At 41.6% G+C, this 23,942-nt stretch overlaps 1 protein-coding gene across 1 annotated transcript in view; it reads right to left on the bottom strand.

Annotated features, from left to right (window-relative positions):
• Positions 1-5,168: 5,168 nt before the first annotated feature.
• The window catches only part of sntb2 (syntrophin, beta 2), a 30,950-nt gene continuing 12,176 nt past the window's right edge, over positions 5,169-23,942 (bottom strand). The window contains exons 2-7 of the mRNA XM_026172630.2: positions 18,918-19,140; positions 14,297-14,507; positions 10,762-10,904; positions 9,272-9,468; positions 6,906-7,096; positions 5,169-5,411 (exon numbers count right to left, since the gene is read on the bottom strand). Coding sequence (XP_026028415.2) covers positions 5,319-5,411; positions 6,906-7,096; positions 9,272-9,468; positions 10,762-10,904; positions 14,297-14,507; positions 18,918-19,140 — 1,058 coding nt within the window. The 3' untranslated portion in view covers positions 5,169-5,318. The remainder of the gene's footprint in view (positions 5,412-6,905; positions 7,097-9,271; positions 9,469-10,761; positions 10,905-14,296; positions 14,508-18,917; positions 19,141-23,942) is intronic.

The following is a 23,942-nucleotide window of genomic DNA, read 5'->3' as shown; positions in this document are numbered from 1 at the left end:
TAAAAGAAGAACTGACTGCGTTACAGCACCCGCTGCTTGTTGAGAGTAAAAGTGGTACGCGCTTTCACGTCGTTTTTTAGCGACTTTTTTTTTTTTTTTTTTAGAAAAAAAGTCGCTAAGGGGTCTGAAAACTCGCTAAATATAGCGACAAAGTCGCTAAGTTGGCAACACTGAACAGGGGAGCTCATACGTGACAGCTTCCGGCGAAGACTTCCAAAGGGCCGTGCCGTAAAAAAAATAAATAAACAAATAAAAATCAGCAAACATGTAGTCACCACATGAATTAATAATACACCAAGGTTATTATATTCTCAGAATTACATTTATATATAAATGTAATATTTTTCCGAGACTATAGAGACCATTTAACTTGGAAAACAACTTCCGGTTTTGTAGCTAAACTAATAAACTTGACAAACGTCAGGGACCTTAGCAAATGTTCAATGGCCTGCAACTACTGCCACCTAGCGGCCACAGCCACAAGCCTTTCTTTAAAGGCAGGAGTAGTTGGAGAAACACTGCGCTCATGTGAAATCAAGTATTTGGGAACGTTGTAGAGTACCCAACTGAACCATGCGAGAAAAAAAAATTATGGGATAGTTAAATTATGTTTGTGTGTGGTGTGTTTTAATCTGTACATATATTGTGACTGTATTATATAAACCCAGAACACAGCAATATAAAATTGGATTTTGAGTGTAATGTTCACTCACACTCTGATGGATGCATCAGGGGCAACTCGGGCTTCAGTGTCTTACCCAAAGATGCTTTTCAGCAAGCAGCCTGGAGGAGTCAGGAATCGATGCACCGGCCTTCAGTTGATCTTCCACCTGATCCACAGTCATCCCTGACAGACGCACCGAATTATGACCCCCACCAAAAATCTTCCTGACGCTTTTCCTCCACAAACACGTTGAAAGATCTATGGGTACTTCTTTGAGCAGCAATTTTGAAAAATTATAAATAACACATTATAAATAATAAATAAATGATAAAGGGAAAAAAAGTATTGAAAAAAGTACTAAAAGTAATCAGTAACTGTCCAAAAGTCCAGCCAGTCAATGTAATTGTGCCATTCAGACTAACCTGCCACTAATATCTGGATGTCTAGTCAAAGTTCACTAGAATGGAAACAAAAAAAATGTTTATAGCGTGTTTAGTATTAAAAAGGTTCAGTTATCATAAACACAAAGATGCTCTGGTTCATCTGACTGAGCTGTGGGCCACAAGTCACACAGAAAACCACTGAAAAACAACACCTTGGTTTCTGTAACTTACAACAGTTTTATTGGTAGGTATGTACATTTGAGATTACTACATTGTTATCATACATTGTATACCGTCTCTTGGAAGGAAATCTAAAATACTTTGCATATGACAGGTTGTCGCAGCAGCATTTATCCTCGCGACTTTTCAGTTTCATGATTGTGTTGGACGCAAGCTGCCACAGATAATACCTTTGGTTCCACAAACCCCTTCTTTGAAGCGTTGCATAGACAGAACAGCCACGATTTGAGAACAAAGAGAGGAAGGAGATAAAAGGTGTACATTCACAGGTTTAAAAGGGGTTTGACAGGTTAGTGCATCAAGCTCAGAGAGGAACAGGACGGCCTCGAAGCTTCTTAAACTTCACATAATCAGATCAGGTAGGAGCAGTTAGAGTGACAAGAAAGCAAAAGTGTGGTGTAAAAGCGTATCCCTTTCACTACTGCTTCAAATGTTGCAGAAACTGACTTCATGCCAGGCTGAGCATAGCTCAAACTGTAACGTTTTAAGAGAAGCAAAGCTTACTTCAGCTGTAATACAGCCAACATTAACTGTAGCTTGAAAAGGCTTAAATCGCTAAACAGGAAGTGAGTGTACTGTGATGAATTTTCACATTCATTAAAAGAAAAAGAAAAAAGCATCACAAGGACACGATGTCCCAAATGGGACAGAGGTCATTCAGGCGGGTGACTGTGCTCCGTATCAGAGAACCGGGGTTATCTTGTTTTCCTATGTTGCAGTCAGTGCGCACAATGGCACATTGTGTTCTTTTGGACCTCAGACAGAGGCTCTACTGAAGGGTAACTTTAGCTACATGTACCATGAATAAGCTGACAGTGATTAAAATGTGTTTATTACAGTCACGTTGAACTCATTAACCAGCCAACGCAGGCAAAATGAACTGAAGGGGGAAGAAGGGTCAACTTGCATATATTGGGAAAAAAAAATAAAAATCTGGTTCAGTCAGTTAAATATCACGTGCATCACATTGTGTCTGTCAGCACACTGACTACATGAACACCAACACTGCTGCGAGTGACCAATACGACTTACAAGCGCTCATCATTTCTCAACATTTAACACAATTTTAGCACATCGGAGGGATGAACAAGAATGAATGGCTGGCATTCTTTTTCCCTGTGCTAACTTTGCATTATAATCAGTATTGTTGATGTTAAAGGGAACACCTGCTGCTCTTTTCCAACTCGATATTTTTATTCTGGGACTCCACAAGAGTAGCTCTGCTTGATTTACAGTTTAAAAAAAAGATAATTTATCTACTAGACCCTCAGATGAGTCTTGATCTGCTTTAAATGTATAATTTTAGCCACAGGCCCTTAAAAGACACCACCACCCTTTCAGTAAAGGCTAACTTTATTCTGATTGGTTGATTTCTGAAAGGTTGCTGAGGGGGGGGGGGGGGGGGGGGCTTAAGTTTGAGAATCATAACTCTCAATCAAATCTAATCTGGAAAAAAAAAAAAGAGTGGGGAGGACAAACATCTGCAGCAGGTTATAGCAGAAGGTTTCTGTTAGGTGAATATCAAACTAGAGCTTTTTACATGTGTACATATACTCTTTTCTTAACCTTGCATCCTGTTTTTTTTTTTGTTCCTTGAACTCAACCCATGAGTGAGTGAAAATGAAATTTAAATGTGGTCACCACATGTGCACCTGGCTGCTTAACACGAAGTCTGTCAGTCTGATAAACTGGAAATATCGAAATGACGTTTGTCGGCTTTGTTGGTCTTTGGCAGCAGAGTCACAATATTTGTTAAATGAAGAAACTGTTTTTACAGAATGAGTCATTAAGCTGGCTGATTATTTCGAGCAAACAAGGAAGCTGAGGAAGGACTGACACTTTCTATTCTTGGACCCATCATTTCCTCTGTGCTCATTAACTTGACCAAACAGAGTGCCGAACTTTTAGTTTAATAATAATCTGACTTCAAGGCAAAAAATAAAGATTTTCACATAATTTGGCTGAGACTTCAAACTGCTCTCTGCTTTAGGTTCAAACTGGGATCACAGGTTTATGAGACAATAATTCCTAAACTGAGGTGACTATAAAAACAAGGAAATTCCAGCTGATTGCATACAAGATTTTCAATAAGCTACATGGGCTTTCATAGCTGGCTTCTAGGTGCTGCCTTTCTTCAGGCTTTCAGAATTGGACCTATGAGAAGAAAGTTTGATTTATGGGGAGGGGAGCCTTAAAGAGACAGGAGAAAAAACGTCTGGCTGAAAGAAGAGGGCAGAGTAGTAACTCTAAACTGACTGCTAGAGCAGTGGTCCCCAACCCCCGGGCCTCGGACCGGTACCGGTCCGTGAGTCATTTGGTACCAGGCCGCGAGAGTTGAGGCTCAGGTGTGAAATGTATGGTTTTCAGGGTTTTTAATCGGTTTTCAGCGTCATTTTGTTATCGTTTATATCGTTTACTCGGTTTTCCTAGCTCTTTTTCACATGTGTTATGAATAAATTTTCTTTTTTTCGGTACCGGTACTAGTTTTATTTTGTTGTATTTATCCGCGACACCTTAAAGGCCGGTCCATGAAAATATTGTCGGGCATAAACCGGTCCGTGGCACAAAAAAGTTTGGGGACCGCTGTGCTAGAGGACAAATAAAGAGCTGGAAGCGAGCGCAACAGGTCCACCTAATATGAGAGACTTTTTTTAAACTTCTGTTAAGGTTTAATATTTTTCACTTTGGGTGCTTAAAATGAGAAAAATTCACTGTAGAACTTGTTGGGTAAACTCGGCCATTCATGGTACTCCAGAGGAACACTGATCTTTGAACATTCAATCACCCAGAAATAAGATATTACAACTTTCCTGAATCTGTTTTTTGTTTTTGTTTTAGGAGGTGAGGCAGTTTTAACATTCACTGTCAGCTCACTGTCAGCTCACTGTCATGTGACGCTCCTGTTAAAAGGTATTTGACCACACAAATGCTGATGTGGGCATGGCAACCAGAGAGGTGTAATCACAAGCGAAGCAGAATGAGATGAGACGATGTGGTAGTGTAGGTGTCTGAGTCGCGGGTGGGGGAGGTAACGCACGGTCATGTCATATATAATCGTCATATATAAACATCAGGAAGTCATGCTTTCAGGAGATACACACTAAAAAAATCGTAACATTGTTTACACTATAAGAGTAATACTATTGCTTGTGCATGACTGAAGCGTAAAATTCTCTTATTGTGTGAATTTAAAAAAAAAGGGAACACTATAAAGAGTGTCTCTGACTACAAGTAACAAGGCACAGTTGGTGATCCTGATTACAACAGTAGTTTGGGATAATGTGCTAAAACTATGAGGCACACTATCAAGCCAACGGCAGCGTGCAGCGAGGAAAGACACACTCGTCCGCAGAAATCTTTCACGCGCACAACCTCCGCTCGGGTAACTGCATCGCGACTCTAAAGCAGCGTCTTCCTCTCACAAAGACAAACACGCACGCTTTAAAAAGAGCCCAAAATACACCGGAAGGCTGTCGTGGAATGATAGGCAGAGTAAAAACTGGGAGCGTTTACCAATCTGCGCTTGGTCAGTTAAAAAAGCCTTCCTTTAGTTCGATGCACTTCACTAACACGTTTCTTAGAGCGCACAAGTGCTGCAATCTCATAAGCACATCGGCTGCATCAACATCTCATCGGATATTTATAATGAAATATATTTAAAAAGAAAAAGCCCCACAATCACGTGGAATGTTATGAGATTGTTAACTGCTATATATATGTACACACTTTTTGTTTTCTGTGAAAACAGTCTCCCTTCACCTCGTGACTTAAAACAAAGTGCCCCTTCCTTGTACCTCGCCTCGCAACGCAGCTGACCACAAGGGGCCGAGGAGAAGCTGGAAGAGAAGGCACATTTTTGAGACAATCAGACAAAGCACCTCCTTGGGTTAAGGTTCCCCCTGCAGCACCACGCCAGGCCTGACTTCAGCTGTGAGCGGACAAGTTGGAAAAACGAACAAGATATTAAAAAGAAATGAAAACGAGAAAGAAAAAAGAATCCTCTCATCCACGCTGTCAGCATTTGGCAGGCTTCACGTCAGAAGACCCATGCGAGTGAGTTTGGCTGACAGGAAGGAGTGCAGGACGAACACCACTGGCTTTGGACCCGAGTGGAGATCAAACACCTGTAGGGTGGAGGGAGGGAGGAAGTTGAAGAAAAGAAAAATTCAAGATATCCAAGATATTCCCTTATTCAAATGCAGATTATTGTTTTATTTGTTCCTCAACACTTTTATGGAAAATGGAAAATATTCCAGCTTTAATGAAATGGGCTGAATAGAAACAGTTTTCCAGTTAAAAAAATACATTTTAGTATTTTACTGTATAACACTGACCAGAAATATCTTTATTCCTGTTCTACAGATCCCTGACAGGTTGCATTTTACCTTAATTTTATTTCATATTATTTAATTTTACTGATCTTTATTTGCACTTTGACTTGCCTTCTGTGGATGGAAATGTAATTTCTTAATCTAAGGAATATAGTCCACAATAAATAAATAAATAAATAAAATCGTAATCACAATATGTTACAACCAGTGACAGTATCTCAAAAAGTCTGACATCATAATACAATTGAAAAACAGAATTAACAGCACACTATCCACTACTGCATACTGTGTGGCACAGCTGGAACAGCTATGTGGTGGAGGTTCTTTAGGCATACCAGCTCTCTCAGGCTAGTTGGTAGACGGAAAACTAAAATATGCAAGTGGGCTTCCGGTCAGTTTGACTGCTGTAATGTAAATTACTGTTTGTAATGCACGGGTAAGTGAGCTTTCACATCTTTATGATAAATGAACTGTAATTATTCATGTACCATTAGCTTCAGTTCGCCTTCTTGTTGACATTCTTTTCTCTTTTTTCCCCATAATGAAAAACTCAACATGATTTCGGCTGGTTTAGCGTTTCAACACGCAGACGGTAAAAAAACATTGATGGAGATTCTGTGTTGAAAAAATGAAGCCAGTCCTAAACCTGCATTCTACCTGAAAGCCACCAGATGGCGATAGCAGGGGCTGCAAACACACTTTCAATCCTACTGAAGTCTACGGAAAACAGCAATCTTGCTGAGGACTTTATGGACTCAGTCACGTGCTTTGGGTCATTTTTTTAAACTATTAAATTCAGTTATTTAAATATTGGTCAAAAGTTGGCTAACCACTTGTGATAGACAAGTCATTGGTTGGACCCGCCCGCCTTGTCACCACTGTTCCCTCTAAGCTGAGCGCGTGAGCAATCGTGCACTGCTGACACAGTCTTACTTTAATTCCAATTCAGGCTGGACTTTTTCTTTGTGCACAGCGCAGATTATCTGTGTGGGGAGACTGTGTCAGCACTCAGCGCGCTCAGCTTAGAGGAAACAGTGCTTGTCACAATCAAAACAGCAGAAATGTTGTGGATTTAGAACAGACTTCAGAAACTAACCGGAGACGACATGGCAGCTACGACCATCTCTTATATACACACATGGTATATTTGGTACATAAATATTTCAGCATGACGCAAAAGTTTTAATAAAACTGAGATTTAGGAATATTTTTGACATTCTTAGGTTTAAAAAGATTTTCCACTCACAATACATTCATAAACTGACAAGTTGCTTTACTACAATTTACCATTTCTCCCTCTGGACCTCCGAAGTCAAGGTACAGGTTGCGTATTCCATCGTCGGCAGACATTTTAAGCTTCTCGTAGGGGTATCTGTACAGCACAGCCCCCCCGCTCGGGTCGGCTGGCTCCCTCGTCACAGTGAAGCCTTTTTCATAGTGTAGAGTCAGCCTAACTTCCTGTCTGTTCAATGTGCAACCTAGCGGAGAGGGCGACAGGGGAAAGAGCTCAAGAAAAACTAGTGCACAGGTGAGTCACAGGGAGAAATGTAACAGTGCCGATGTGCAGAGGCTGGTTCTGGAAAACGTTGGGCTGAAACTAAAATGTTTTTCATTCTATTATTACTTTCCCAGTTTCTCAATTATGTGAAGTTTTCTAAAACTAAACAGTTCTATGTTCAAATGAATTTTTTTCATTAAACTTTTCAAAACACAACAAATCAAAAAGTTTAATGCAGTAAAATATTTAAGGAAAACACAAAGAGTGATAAACAACTGAAACTGATTTGTTTACACATAAATGAACATCAAGCTTTTGTATCAAACTGAGTATGAAGTCAGATTTATTATTGTAACAAATCCACTCTTACAATAACAGTGCTGATTAACAGTTGCAGTCCAATCCAGGCAGCCTGCCGCAACGTGACCGTGAGGTCATCTGATCTGAAAGCATTTCCATGCGCATTACTGTAACCTGAATGGCCCAAATGTTTCTGCACAACTGTGTGTTTGTGTAGCAGCGGGACAGGGAAGGAGAATAGGAAAAAAAAAAGGCTGAGGCTTTCCAGTGCTGTTCCGGCAGCCAACTATTGTTCTGCACAGAGTGGAAACATTCCCCTTTGCTGCCTCCCATTTCTGCCTTTCCTACACAGAGCTGCTCTTTCTGAGCAATGGCACACTGTTGTGAGTCAGCTGCTGTCAGAAGCTTCCTGTCACAGTCCAAAGTACACAGGCCTATAGACAGGAAATATTTTATCTCTTTATTCTATTGCTCTTCTTCAAGTGGCATAGACTGTTTAGTTCACTGACTAATATTTCTTGATTTCCACTTAACATTTACTTGGAAGGAGGTAAAGGTGAACCCACATCCTCTGGTTCAAGGTCTGCTTACAACACGCTTCTGCTAACATGTGTGTACCAACACAGAGCACACACATCGAAACACGTACACATGCCACAGTGACGTAATCCACTGTGTTTGTACAGAATAATAAAGTGCCTCCTGTGGGCACAAAACCATCAACCTATTGTAAACTTGGAATAAGATACACTGTCAGAAAAGACCCAGGTGACTTGGGTCACCTGGGTCTTTTCACGTGTGTTGTAATTAAATGTTCTTTTTTTGGTACTGGTTTTATTTTGTTGTATTTATCCGCAAGACGGTCCGTGAAAATATTGTCAGACATAAACCGCTCCGTAGCACAAAAAATGTTGGCGACTGCTGGTCTGGACCACACTACTAAGTTTTGCTCTTTCAAATGAGCCACAGTGCTCAAAGGGGCACAATTGTTGTTTCTCATTTTGTTTTTGTACTCAGGAAAAATGCTGCTGTGTTCAGACACCAAATACTAAAGAATAAATCAAAATAGCAAAGAGAAATTAAAAATGCATGCCATGAAAGAGTTCGGGTTTTAGGAGGTTAAGAACGCAGAGGTTTTGGTCCATATGACATGACTGTGTCACGACAGCATGACATGTGGAGGTCACGATCCAGCTGATCAGCAGTTTCTCTCCCTCTTCTCCAGTCTGATGCTCAGTTTGAGCTTCAGCAGGTCTTGGCCATATCCACATGTCAAAAAGCTGTGATGTACACTTGTACCTAACAAAGTGGCCTATGATTTTTTTTTATAACCATTTAGGCTGACCGTGCGGTAAATGAATCAGAAAGCCAAACTAATTTTATATTATCAATAGAGTATTTTCAAGAGACTATTGTGATTGTATTATATTGCCACCTGTTACAGCAGTGCGTCACCTGTTATTCATCAGCCATTGCTGCTAGCAGAGTTAGCATTTAAAGCTGCAGATACTGCTAGCACACCTGACCTCAGATACCCCTGTCAGTACTTTATCGTGTGGTCGTCTCTTTCTGCTACATGCTAAGATGGTGGCTGCAGGTTCACACTTATCTTAATGCCAGTTATGACGACACATTTAGGTTTCCATGAAGCACTTAATTCAGCTGCACCTGAAACTGTGAGCTAATTATTTAAAATAGCAAGTGGATGTTAAGAAAAACAAAACAGGCAATCATTCAGACCCTAAAACTGTTATGCTCACAGTTGGTGTGGGCCACAGCTTGTGAGTTTTGCTTGATGTGTTTTCAGCTTTGCTCATGATCTCCAAACTAAAGACTATAAATGACACCCACTCACCAATGGAGACTTCTTTGATGATCTCAGCGGCCGTGTGCGTCCCCTGCACGAGGGCTCGCGTCCATGATGACAGATCCCAGTGGGTCTCCACTCGGAAGATGTGGGACTCGATGCCCCGGCCCGTTCCAGTCCGAGTGGCAAACACCAGGTCTGAACCCTGGGCGGGAGAACTGCGGGCGCTGCCTGAGTGAACCAGTCTGGGGAGACATGACGATACAGGCAAAGAGAACGTTATTGAAGGAAGAAAGACAGAGGAGGGTTCATTTTACTTCCCCATAACCCAAACTACATATTTAATGATTCTCCAACTCATCTCTGTGCTATATACTTCTTCTTCTGGTCAACATGTGGAAACCACAATATCTGTAATGTTGCAAGAGCATGCAAAAATCTTCAGCTTGTCTCCCAACATGTCAGGCCTGTGTTTGTCCGTTTAACCCAACTAAATGCAGCATTAACGTCATTACGTTGCAGTTCCTGATTATAAAGAAAAAAGGCACAATGTATTCTGCTGTAATTGCAATCAAAGATAATTCTGCTTTCTTCCAACCAGCCGTTCTTCCAGTTAACATATCTATGATGTTTCTGTGGGTCACTGCCCCCTCCCATCGGTAGAGATTTGGAAAAGATTAGTTGCTGCTGTTGAGAGGAGTTCCTTTGATGCCGGCAACTAGAAATTTCCAGGTACTTACCACAAAAATTACAGCTCGTCAGCAGTTCCAGGAAAGTTTCTTTTGACACTCAGCTGATCTGCTGTTGAATATTTACTCACGCTCAGGCTCAAAGGCCAACAGTTCTCATTTTTAGCAAAAGCAGAAACATCTGCACAATGAAAGTGAAAATGAAACCCACTTTACGAATACAAATGTAATAACAAACAGAATGTAAGGACCTTTAACCTCCTAAGACCCGAAGTCTTTCACGGCATGCACTTTCAATTTCTCTTTGCTATTTGGGCTGATTAGGACCTGATGAAGGTAAAAACCTGATTTTTACCTGATTTTTGTTTCTAAAAAAAAAAAAAAAATCCACACGTGTGGACATTCGTTTTAAATTTCGATAGAACAGTGGCAGTATAACATCCTCGTAAGTGGACATCAGGCCGTTGTAGAGCAAAATTTGGTGCTTTGGTCTAGACAACCCAAAATGTGATGTCCCCATATGTGGACGCCAGGTCCTCGGAGGTTAAATATCATAAATGTTTCTGTTCAGCAGCCAGACTCTTTTCAAAAACAATTTTTTTTTAACCAATTTTATCAAAATCGTATGATAACAAAGGTTTATTTATTATATATAATACATTACAGAGCATATATATACTTATTACTGTCAATGGCATAAAGCTCTTTTTAAGGATTTAAGACTTTTAAAAACCTGAAACATCTGATAAAATATGACAAAGAAAAAAATGTCACAAAACTAAAAATCTGAAAGCAGAGCTGTCAGTAAAGATGTGAATAAAGACTGAATGTAACTGCTGGTGTGTTTACCTGGTGGCGAGCAGCGGGTGTGTGAGCACAGGCATGGACCAGGACTCTCGGCTCCACGGCACCGATTCAAATAGCAGGATGTCCTTCTCGGTCAGCGCCATGACCACTGGTCTAAACTGCTGGCGTCCACCTTCTAGCTGGACCTGAAGAAGAACGTTGAGTACTGCTTAAGAAACCTGGCCTTGATCACACAGTTTTAGCGAACTATAGGCCTATTTCCAAGCTGCCTTTAGTCTCCAAGGTTTTAGAGAAAATTGTTTTTAGTCAACTGAAAGATTTTCTAGATGAAAATGGAATCTTTGAGGTTTTTCAATCAGGTTTTAAAATCCTTCACAGCACAGAATCTGCATTATTAAGGGTTTTGAATGACATCCTTCTGGCATGTGATTCTGGTAACCATGTTGTTCTTGTCTTGCTTGACCTAACTGCTGCCTTTGACACCGTAGACCACAATATTCTAATTTCTCGATTACATGATGTAGTGGGTATTGGTGGCACTGCACTTAATTGGTTTAGGTCTTATTTGTCAGATAGAACTTTCTCTGTCAGCCTTCTCGGTTACGAACCGTCTTCTGCTCCTCTGTCATGCGGCGTCCCACAGGGCTCAATTTTAGGGCCACTGCTCTTTTCACTGTATCCATTGTCTCTGGGTTCTATCCTTAGAAGGCATCGGATCTCATTTCATTGTTATGCCGATGACTGCCAAATTTATTTGCCACTAAAGCACAGGGATGGCATCTCCATAAAACCTCTCTTGACATGCCTAGATGACATTAAAGCTTGGTTGGCTCTAAACTTTTTAAATTTTAATGAAAAGAAAACAGAGCTGTTGGTGTTTGGACCCAGTGGTACCTCTGAGTCGTCCTCTGTAGATTTGGGACCCCTGGAAGTCTATTTTAAACCTGTTGTTACTGACCTTGGTTTTAAGTTGGACAGTGATTTTAAATTGGACAACCAAATCAGAGCAGTGGTGAAGTCCAGTTTTTATCATTTAAGGCGACTGGCAAGACTAAAATCTTTTCTTTCGAGGCAGCACCTTGAAACAGTGATCCATGCTTTTATTTCTTCCCGCCTGGACTACTGTAACTCAATTTATGTGGGGGTCAGTCAGTCGTTGCTCTCACGTCTGCAGCTGGTTCAACAGGAACTCGAAAAAGAGAGCATATAACCCCTGTGCTGGCCTCTCTGCACTGGCTGCCTGTGTCTTTTAGAGTTAATTTTAAAATTCTTATGTTTGTTTTTAAATGCCTTCACAGTCTTGCCCCGCCTTACCTCTCTGAGCTTCTTCATCCCCACATACCCTGTCGGTCTCTCAGGTCAGCTGACCAGCTGCTCCTGGAGGTACCGAGATCCAGGAGGAAGCTCAGAGGGGGCGGGGCCTTCTCTATTGTGGCTCCAAAATTATGGAATAATTTGCCCATTCACGTTAGAGAGGCCCCTTCACTGTCCACTTTTAAATCACGTCTTAAAACCCACTTTTATTCCTTGGCTTTTAACCTCAGTGAGACTTAGTTTCTCTTTTAATTGAAGTAGTTATTTAATTAATGATTTCACTCTTCTTTTATTTGGTTTTTATTTATATCTCATGTAATTTTATTTTACAGTTCCAATGTACAGCACTTTGTGTCAGCTGTGGTTGTTTTAAAGTGCTTTATAAATAAAGTTGATGATGATGATGATGAGTAGAGATGGTAGAGCCGACATTTTTTGTTTTTCACTTCCACTGACTTTTCTCCAATCCTGCTGTTTACACAGGTATGGGTGAACAGATTATAAAACAAAGCAGGCTTTGGTTGATAAATTTTAATCATGTTAATTATGAAGGGAGAAAAGGTTTCATGATGCTTCTGTAGATAAAAATCTGGCCAATTAGATCAATTACACCAGTCAGGGTTCAAATCAGGAACCTCTTGCTGTGAGGCAACAGTGCTACAGCCATTACATCACCGTGCTGCCGTAGAGTATAACAGGGGGTGTAGTCTGACAGGATATGGATGCTGTGGTGCAGTTTGCTAATGTAATGATGTAGTTTTTACAGAGTACAGGTGTAGCAGAGGAGTTAATCAGGTCATCGTGACAACCTGACCTGATTTTTCTTCTAGCTACGTGGTAAAAATAGGGCAATGTGTTCATCCGAGTCATTACTGCGAGACTGGAGTTTTTTCAGTGAAAAGCAGCAACACTAAAACACAGAGTGTGTCTGCGGTGCAGAGGTGGGCTCTGCAGGATATAACGTAACAAGGGAAACTTCTATCTGTGCTTCCTGTTCCAGCCCGGTCAAAATATACAGAACTAGACACTTCAAAGTGAAGTCACTGTTCCTGTGTGCGATAAAAGTATAGCCCTGCTTTCAGAGGCCACGTGGAGAGGTTAGGACTGAGGCTAATATGCTTCACATACAGAAGTGCCAGCCTCCACGTCTGAGCGTCAGGTTTGTTTAGTGACATACGAGCAACAAAGAAAACCACAGATGCAATTTCCTCTTGAGGGCAGCTTGTGCTTCAACTCTATTCATCAGTACTAATAATACCCTGGATTTCCACTTTTACCATGTAGACATACTGATGATGAATACAAAAATATTTCAGTTAGATTGGCTTCCTGTTAATTCCAGAATTTAAATTACATTTTTGATCCTTGCATAAAAAGTCCTGAACGCTCTTAAAGACTTCACAGCATAATGTTACCCCTGTGGAGCACTTTGCTTTCAGGATGCAGGCTTATTTGGAATTTCTAGAGTTTCTAAACATAGAGTAGGAGGCAGAGCCTTCAGCTATTAGGTACCTCTTCTGAGGACCCAGCTCTCAATTTGGATTTAGGAGACAGGCACCCTCTCTGGATGATTTCTTTTTGGATAAATCTTCTAGTTTGGACTGGTTCTTGTCACTCTGAACGACCCCTTCAGCTATGCTAGCATAGTTTCCCACTGCAGGGGGACTTCCCATCATGCAATGAGCACCTCTTCTTCCTTACATGCCTCTATTGTCTACCCTCTCATGCAGTCTGTGTTTTGCGCATTCATTGTATGTTCTTCTGTTTTTTTATAAGTGCATTTACTTACAATACAAAGTGCGTAGAGGTGGATCTGTGTTTACACTGGGTCTCCTTAAGCTTTGATGCAATTTTGCTGCTGGATACAAAAATATCCCAGGAAAACTAAGGCTCGGGTGACAGTGTATTTTTTTCCCCCCAACACAGTGGCCTTTGGTAGCTTTTCACAGGTACCTAAAAGGTGGGTGGTGAAACAGTTGGGGTAACTATGGAAATTCTGCCCTGTTAAAGAGCCATGCTGCTGCACATCGGGCAAAAAGAGAGGGTGATAGAAAGTGAAAGTAAAGCCTCAGTAGAGACAGAGCAAGAGAGGGTTCAAAACAAACAGTTCATCCATTAAGCAACAAAACCTGGCAACGAAAACTTTTTCTCCGCTTGTCTTCCAGCTCAAAGTCATCTGGTCATGTGTGTCGTTGTTTTGGGGCTTTTTGGTCTTTTTTTAATGTAGTAACTCATGTACAGTACAGCACGCAGGTAAAAATACCTGTTCAGCCAGCCAGCCGATGTGTTTGAGATGGGGGTGTGTGGAGGCTGAGGTCGAGGCCCCCAGGTAGGCGCTGATGTGAGCCAAGGTCTGTGGCAGCAGGGCGGCAATGTTGGTGTGGATGGCAGTGAACCAGGTGTTGGCGGTGGGGCCGTCTTTACATCGCAGCACCACCGTGTGCTGGCCGTCTGGGGAATGGAGCTCTAACAGTCTGGATGAGAGAAAAGGGAATCATCAACTAGATCAGACTTCAATAATTATGATAACGATTAAAGGTCACTTTCTTTAAAATTACCTAACAATGAGCCGTAAAAGAATAGTGCAGTTTGGAAATGGAGGAAGTGATGGTAGCCACTAAAACCAAGTACCTTCTAGTGGGTTATTCATGATGAAGTTAAATCTAATTTCCTCAGTAAATAATCATTTAACTGCTGCATGCTGCAGTTTAGAGCTTTTAACTGCAGCTGGCATTCCTTAGTTTTGTGTTTCAAGCTGATGATTCAGAAATCCAGCTCACTCCTCGCTATAAAATTCCACCCACTCAGCAGTTATATTCACAAACACGCTTCGATCGATTCCCGCAGACTCGATTTGCAAAAGGGCGACTCACTGTTTATCTGAGCAACAATTAGGATTTGCATCATCTTTATGGAAACTAACTGTTAAAACTCAGATTATAATTCTTCCCCCTGTATGTTTGCCTGCTAAGACCTTTGTGGCAGGAATAGTTCAAACTTAAAAAACAGCGTTGAACTGAGGTGAGAAAAACTCTACGCAGAGTCAATCCACGTAAAGCTGCTGGACCAGACAACATCCCAGGCAGAGTGCTCAGAGAATGTGCTGATCAGCTGGCAAATGTTCTCACGACATCTTCAACATCTCTCTGAGCAGTGCCGTTGTCCCCACGTGCTTCAAGGCCACCACCATCGTCCCCGTGCCCAAGAAGTCTTCTGTGTCCTGTCTCAATGACTACCGCCCTATCGCACTTACACCCACCATCATGAAGTGCTTCGAACGGCTCGTCATGAGACACATCAAGACCCTGCTGCCCCCCTCACTGGACCCAATGCAATTTGCATACCGCCATAACCGCTCAACGGACGACGCCATCTCCACTGCACTCCATCTTGCCCTGACACACTTGGACAAGAAGGACTCACACGTCCGAATGCTGTACATAGATTTCAGCTCAGCATTTAACACGATCATCCCCCAACAACTGATCGGAAAGCTGAGCCTGTTAGGCCTGAACACCTCCCTCTGCAACTGGATCCTGGACTTTCTGACCGGAAGGCCTCAGTCAGTACGGATCGGGAACTGCACCTCCAGCACCACCACACTGAGCACTGGGGCCCCACAAGGCTGTGTGCTCAGTCCTCTGCTGTTCACACTGCTGACTCATGACTGTGTAGCAACACACAGTTCAAATCACATCATTAAATTCGCTGATGACACGACCGTGGTGGGTCTCATTAGCAAGAACGACGAGTCAGCGTACAGAGAGGAAGTGCAGAGACTAACGGACTGGTGTAAGGACAACAACCTGTCTCTGAATGTTGACAAGACAAAAGAGATGGTTGTTGACTTTAGGAGGACACGAGGCGACCACTCACCGCTGAGCATCAACGGCTCCTCTGTGGAGATCGTTGACAGCACCAAATTCCTGGGCGTACACCTGGAGAAGGACCTCGGCTGGTCCCTCAACACCAGCTCCCTGCACAAGAAAGCCCAACAGCGTCTCTTCTTTCTGAGAAGACTGAGAAAGGCCCGGCTTCCACCACCGATCCTGACCACCTTCTATAGAGGAACTATTGAGAGCATCCTGAGCGGCTGCATCACTGTCTGGTTTGGGAGCTGTGCCATATCAGACCGCAAGACCCTACAGCGGATAGTGGGAACAGCAGAGAAGATCATCGGGGTCTCTCTACCCTCTATTGAGGACATCTACACCACACGCTGCATTCGCAAAGCCACCAGCATTGTGGCTGATCGGACACACCCCTCTCACACACTCTTTACACTCCTGCCATCTGGAAAAAGGTACCGAAGCATTCGGGCACGCACATCCAGACTGTGCAACAGCTTTTTTCCACAAGCCATCCGTCTCCTCAGCAAAAAGGGACTGACTGATAAACACGCACACACACACATACACTAACATTATCACTCAGCTTAACTCAAATACCTCAAAACATTGAGACTGGACTGACTAACCAACACAAGCGCAAACACACTGACCTACACCACCAAACCATCGCACACACCAACCTGTAAATGCTCTTTTGCACAATATTATTACTAGATATATTATATATATTTTTTTTTTTTTGCACTAACTTGTCTTGTAGCACCTTGGTTCCTGGAGGAACGTTGTTTCGCCTCACTGTGTATTTTTAAACTGTATATGGTTGAAGTGACAATAAAGTTGAACTTGGAACTTGGAACAGAATCATAATGTGGCTGAAGGTGACAGATCAGCAGGAATCCCAGAGAATGAGTGCATCTCAATGCCATCCCCCATTGGTTGGGCACTTTCTTATAGCCTGCCCACCGTTGCTGCACAGCTGCACATGTGCAAGCTGCTTTGCAATGCACCTCCGCCTCAGTTCCTCCTTTTCATACCTAATCAAGGGGATGTCTGTTTTTGCTTTGTTCTCGCTGTTCTGTTTGTGCTGCCACCAAATATAAATGACAGATGAAGATAACAGTCCTCTTTGGAAGATATCGCTTGTGAATTTGACTTTTTTTTTTTTAATGCTTTATTAACTTATTTTGGTGACTCCGTTTAGTGAAAGGTGATACTACATTAACCTCTAAAATCCTTTTGTAATCAATCAGCTATCATTGCTGTATCATTGCTAATACCCTTTAGTATTTGGTAACAGGTGCATATACCTCAGTGCCTCTCTTGTGTGCCATTTCCTCAGACCTGTCTGTCCTTCTGAAATATCAAACTAATCAAATGGACGCAGCACTCGTTGTGTTACGCTTTGGAGCTGTAGTGGTAGAGCTTTATAGAACTGCTACGATAACATCAGTGTGAGTGACTCAGTGTGGTTTTACTTTGGCAGTTTTCAGATCTCACTCTGACCTGGTGACGCGGCCAAGAAGGCTCATTGTGTTTCAAATTTCTCCCAAGTGTCTGTTATCCAAACAGCCAGACGTTTTTCATTCGCCCTGCAGATTTGCAGCTGTAACCGGCTGAATCTGGGCATGTTTTTTAAGGTGCAATTTTTAAACTATAACCCACCGGCTTAAAGGGAATAGGCCTTTTCTGCAGGTGCTGCTTTACTTGGACATTTTCCACCATTCTCCTATTTATTGCGCGATAAACACAGAGAAACATTTGTACTTCTGCATTCTTTCTTGGACAATTAGGTGAGTCCATTACTTGATTTGTCACTTTTTATTTCGCTAATTTTATGGAATTAAACTCTGGTAATAATTATTATTGTAATTGCTGAACAGCACCGGGGAAGAGTCTCTCCTCAGTTTTTGTTGCGTTGCACTAGAGAGACACGGGAGATTCTCATCAGCATGAATAGTGAATGCAGCGACACAGAGAACTGGCACTATACGGTGGATGCTAAGTCATGCAGAACAAACAGCCAGTGTGCAAGTCTTGTTCCCATGTCCGAGAACTTTCTGAACTAACGAGCTATCCCAGAGCCCGCGCTGAAGTAGCTGCACACTGCAGGACGCCTACCCATATATAATGACAACTTCATCCCCAAGTGTTGCTGTCAAACAGTTGGGCAGCCATAATTGGCCCATCAAAGACTAAATTCTGGACTTTTAACTCATTAATTTTACAGCTTTTCTTACTGATAAGACCTCCCCCATTGCCAACCATACTTTATGTGAATTAAATAAAACGGTTTATAATTACAGGACAGCTATCAGAACTAATTCTGAAATTTTACACATGTATTTCTTACAATTCAGTAGATACAGTAAAGAGTGTCAGGGGTGGGGCACTGCATGCACGCATATATTGGCGGCTTCTAGTTTTTAAACTTGCCCAACCTGACTCAACAATGGCCTTATTACATGGAACAGCCCTGTGTTAGGATTAGCTCAGCCAAAACTGCAGCAAATCCATAGTTAGAACTTTTCTTCACTTTTCACTTTCCTTCTATTTGCAAACAGAGTAGAAAGCATTCGGAGACGCACGGAGCAGGTGGATGGAGGCCGCTGTGCTGAGAGCTGAGCTCCTTCTATAACCATCTAAAGGAAATGCCCTCTGTTTGACATTAACCAGGCCCAGGAGCACAACAAAGAAAAACAGAACTTGTTGGCCAGTGTTGGGAGCATTCTGTATATACACAGGTCTCCTTATTTGAAACTTTGGCCATGTTTGGTGAAAGCATTCGCCGCTGTTGATATATATCTGAACAGTGGTGAATCCTTTCGCTAAATATATGACAAAAACTAAGGAAAAGCATTGCAGGCCCACTTAAATATTCACAAAGACACAGGAGTGTGTCTGTCGTGCTTTTTATCTCTTTATAAAACAAACATTCCAATCTAATGAACAGAGGTTAGGCACTGAAAACGATTACACACCCAACCACACCCAACCTCCCACATACACAGGTATTTCCCTCACACACACACACACCTGTTCTCCAGGTCTGGCATGGTGAGGTTTCTGCAGATGAAGCACATCTTCAGACTGATGACCTTTCTGTCTTTGGATGAGGAGGAGCTGCTGCTGTGTTTGGGCGACCCTGAGTCATCGCTGCCGCTGTAGCTGGGTGACTGTGGGCGGACGCCGTCCCACGGCAGGTCAGCCACCAGGGATGGCTTCTTGAACAGTGGAGAAACCTCACGGATGTACTTCACTGTGGAGTAACAATAGAAGAAGCACATCAACCAATGAGGTTGTTTTTATTTTGCGTAGTTGTTATATTTTTTTTTTACCCTTTTATTACATTATTTCAGCATATTTATATTTTTATGTTATCTAAGGTAGATTTAATTATGCTTTAAGTTTTATTTACTTATATTTTATTTATTTCATCTTGATCTTAGTGCAAACTGTGGCACCATTAATCAAGAGAAAATCAAATATATGAGATGGACATTTACCCCTTCTTTTTCATCATCGAATAAACCAATCATGTTGCTGTTTTTGAGAAGCTGAATGTAAAATAAGCTAAAATAAGACAGATGCTTGGTTGCGATATTTGGAGTGGCCATCTTTAACCCAAACCATAAGGAATCTCTGGGATGTTTTCTGAAAGAAGTCAGCTTTTAACCTGCTTCTGAAAACACGCGTGGAGAGCACTTCTTTCAGCCTCAGGTTTGATCCTGTATTTATCCAACCTGATATCCAACCTGATGTTTTGAACATAATAACATCATATTTTGGCCGAGAACCCAGAGGCCGTCTTTATTCTTTAAAGTGGTCTCCTGCGTGAAATTATCTTAGAAAAACAGGACCTGACTCGGCCGTACGGCTTCGAGGTCAGCTGTTTGTAATAAAAATCACTTTTGCTCCGATGTGATGGATTCACTTTCCAAATTTGGACTTTTGCCGCCTTCTCACCCCCACCTTGCCTTCACTTATTCTTCTTCATCCGTTTTATCCTCCTGTGCGAATGAACACTACATTTGCTCCGTGTTCAGTCCTGTGCATGCTCTCGTAGTCCATTTGTGTGCAAAATAAGTGAGTATGGGAGCTAAAAGAGAGAGTCTGGAGTGTATGTTGGACAATGAGTCGGTCTGCTCTGCATGAAACCTGAGACGAGGCTCTCGGGAGGTGAGGTCATTCTTGAATGTAGACCAGGATATTAGGATTGTGAAGGTATGCATGCGCAAGAGAGACCTACAATGGTTCAAGAGAATGTGAATCCAATGGCTCAAAATTATGAACTGAGGTATGAATAAATATTCATGACAGCTTTAATACTTGAACAGTACACACTGACAGTGAGAAGCTGGTAAACCTATTTAGCAATCATCTAAGAAAGGCATCCAAAGATTTAAGCTTTATAAATGAGTCAGATTTTTAGGAAATGTAAAGAGTAATCAGCTGACTTGGTTATCTAAAAGTATAAACTGTTGATGGGCTTAAAGATATGGGTTGTTAAAAATTAAAATTTAAAAGAAACTGAAAGAGAAAACGAGCAGCAAAAACTGCATGACAGATATTTAAATAAGCTGGCTAAAAAATGGATGTGGCAGCTGAAATTCAAATAAAAGCATTTAAATGTTGAAGAATAAACACAAAAGACCTTAAATAATAAGTTATACAGTTTGACTGCAGATTAAAAAGCAATACATGACTGAAATTTATGGATGCATTATGAAAAAGTTAAAAGTAATGAATAAGTACTTAAAATATTCAAGAAAAAGCTAAAGCTGTGTATAAATAATCATTAAAGTTGTCGTTTCAGTTGTTCTCGACGTCTGGCTAAAATGTCCAGCTTCTCTCACTGCTATTGCAAACTAAATAAATACATAAATAAATAAAATGACAACACAGATATGATCTTACAGTGTCAGTGAAACTGCATGTTTCAGAGTGGTGGGGTACCGGAAGCTTGAAGGTGGAAAACCACTAGAGTGCCTGTGTGTGACCCTGAATCACTCAGTGAGATACAGATTGACTGATATGTAGGTGCAAAGCATGCTGCACGGTGACTGTGTACATTACACGTATGAGTCAGAGGGAAGGGTGGAGTGGGGAGTAATGCTAAGGCAAGAGCAAAGACCAGCCATCCTAACCACACCACCCACACCAACACGGTCTGGGGCCATTTCTGCAAACCTAAGTGGTTTGGACTAAGTAGGAGAGTGTGAAAGCATTCCTGAATGCCAGTGTTTATGTGTGAGAGTTCTAGAGAAATGCATGTCTCTGCTGCAAAGCCCCACTCTCACACTAATAATCAGATTTGGTGCAGAGATGTTCAGCCAAGATATTTTCCGTCAGCAGACCCTGGTCTCTTTGTGGTTCTGCATGTTTATATCTCTGCATGTGACCATCTCACTGTGGATCACCGGGCTGTGATTGTCTGTGTGAACGTCTCTGTTTCCTAACAGCAGCTTTCTTTCTTGAACTGTAGACAGCGACAGAAAGCATGCAAGCTGTGGAAATTGGCTTTTTTTTTGGGTGCTGCTACCGCAGTCATTTGGTAGCCTCTTCTCATCCACATCAAACAGAGCCAGTGCAGAAGGTTTGATCATCTAACCCCGATGTCTCCTGGAATCGTCCCAGGTGAAGCGTTTCAGGCATATCCAATAGAGAAAAGGCTCCAGGACATACCAGAGAGATCATGTCTCAGCCCAGAAGAGCTGGAGGTGCTGGATCTCTGTTTAGACTGCAGCCACCATGAATCAGGCTCAGATAATCAACAGAGAATGAACCGGTGGACACTACCTAATCAACAAACAGCAAATATTCACGTCCAGCTCCATCGATCTCTGTGACGGGAGGAGGAAAATCTTATAAGCCAAAGTCCCATCTCATCAATTAAATGGTGCTGCTTCTTCCTGCCAATGGAACTTGCAAAGTCACCAAAGAGCTTTTCATCCTGAACAGGCAGAATATCTTCAACTGTCCGAGTCAGTCATGTCAACTCAGCCTACCTGAACTGCAGGCTACACGTTGACCAGACGAGACCAGAACAAGTCGAGACCAGAGCATCTCAAGTGTCCTTCAGATCAGTTCATTTCATTTATCAATATTTGTTTAAGGTACTGTGGACCAGTAGAGACCATTTTCCCTGTCAGTAATAAAAAAATCTTGCTCTTGGCTCTTTAAACAAACAAAGAAAATGGGGGACATGAAAGCAAATGTTTCCTTTGCAATATCAGAGTGTTTCACAATGATGTCAGCTCTGTGTTAAAGGGTTCATCTTTATCTTCTTTATGCATGAGAACCAGCAAGGTTCACGTAATAGATCTGTACACATTTTTCCTTTTCTTGAACTTCTAAATATTGATCTTTTCAGTGGATTTAAGGTGTCTGATGGCCAGCTTCTGCAAATCAGATACATTTTCCCTTATTAATTATTTTTTTGAGTTTTTATTTGTTTTCATGAACAACAAACAACAACAATTACTGACATCCTTGGTAAAAATCAGTGTATTATACAGTCAGTATGATATGAGGCTTGTAGTCTAAAGCCCTTTGAGTGTCTGGTAAGATTAGAAAAAGACTAAATAAATGCTAATGCATAACATTAGGATAGCTGAAGCCCAGTGCATTGTTCTGTCTTAAGCACAGCTTAAAAACAAAACGACAACAACAAAAAACCCCATCAGAATCATTTTAGATCCACAGTGTGTAATCTGCTTGAGGTCTCCATTTTAAAAATCTGACCAGATTCTCATTGGTGTGTCTGCCCTCCTGTTCTCCTAGCCTGTCCCTGCAGCTTGATAAAACTTCCATGAAATATAGACCTTTAATTTAAGCCACGCAGTGCATAGAGCAGCTGTGCCCGGTGGATTCCTGGGGTAACGACTGAAGAACTTAGTGACATATGCCATATAAATATTACATCTGTATATGTATGTGGCATTCCCATTCAGCAACGAATGATGTTGCTGATGGTGCGTAAGCAGAGGCCTGGCGGACCGCTGGGTTTGTAATAGCTGGCACACACCCTGAAACCCGAACTCTCTACCCACAGGAACCTCACACAAAGATGGCAACAGCTACGGCCAAAATGTTTAGAAGACCTAAATTACACCGAAGCTGAAAAGAGACTAAAATTTCTCAAATGACCAAAAATCCAAAACTAAATCAGGGGCCAAAAGTCATACTTGAAGATAGTCCACTCTGACAGACTTCTTGTGTTGGGCATGGATCATTGGCCGTAACAGGACAGGGTAGGATGGGATAGGATGACCAATGTTTTCAGGAATTTAACAATTTTTTATATTGGAATAAACTTGAGAGTATCTGATACACTCTCAGACAGAAAAAAGGATCAAAATTATAGCAATGCAACTGAGATAGAACTATTATAATTCTCTTATGAACTAACAGATATAATAACAAGGTTGAAAAGTCCAGCCATACTTATGTTTCAGCTGCAACAAACCACTATATAGATAATAATAATAATTTGTCTTAATTAATCTGTACTTTTGTTTAATCCAAAAAAAGAGACATTAAGCCCCACATATTTTTCCAGAACCCAATCCAACATCCTTAAAATGCTGGTTTTGACCAACCATCTCTCCCAAAGCCGGAGATATTCAGTTAAGCAGCAAATTCCCAAAATAGTTGTGGTTTAATTCTGTTTTGACTAATGGTTGCAGCTCTAATCTCCATGCACTTTTGAAATTAAAAAGAAAAACATGCAAATATTAAGGGACGAATAGATGACGATGGAATAGACCTGAAATGCTGATCTCCATCTCCATTGTGTGTAGTTAAGTTGTTGTCCGGCTGCAGTGAAGCTTGTGAATGCTCTGTTGTGTAATACATTGGCACTGTGGGCCACTGTACATCTGCTTCTATTCAGTTTTCCTTGTGTGTGTGTGTGTTTTTGGCCGAAATGAAAGGCCTTGCAGTGGCTGCACTCTTTGATGTAGCCATCATCGCTGGTTGTTGTCTCTCTTTAAAGCTGAGATGCCACAAACAAGCTTTACCTCTTGTGCAGTTTCCAGCTGCTGCGATGTCACCACATTG

This window comes from Astatotilapia calliptera, chromosome 7, assembly GCF_964374335.1.
Source record: "Astatotilapia calliptera chromosome 7, fAstCal68.1, whole genome shotgun sequence".
Taxonomy (NCBI): Eukaryota; Metazoa; Chordata; class Actinopteri; order Cichliformes; family Cichlidae; genus Astatotilapia; species Astatotilapia calliptera.
Note: the sequence above shows the minus strand (reverse complement) of the source record. Positions and strands in the feature narration are given on the sequence as shown.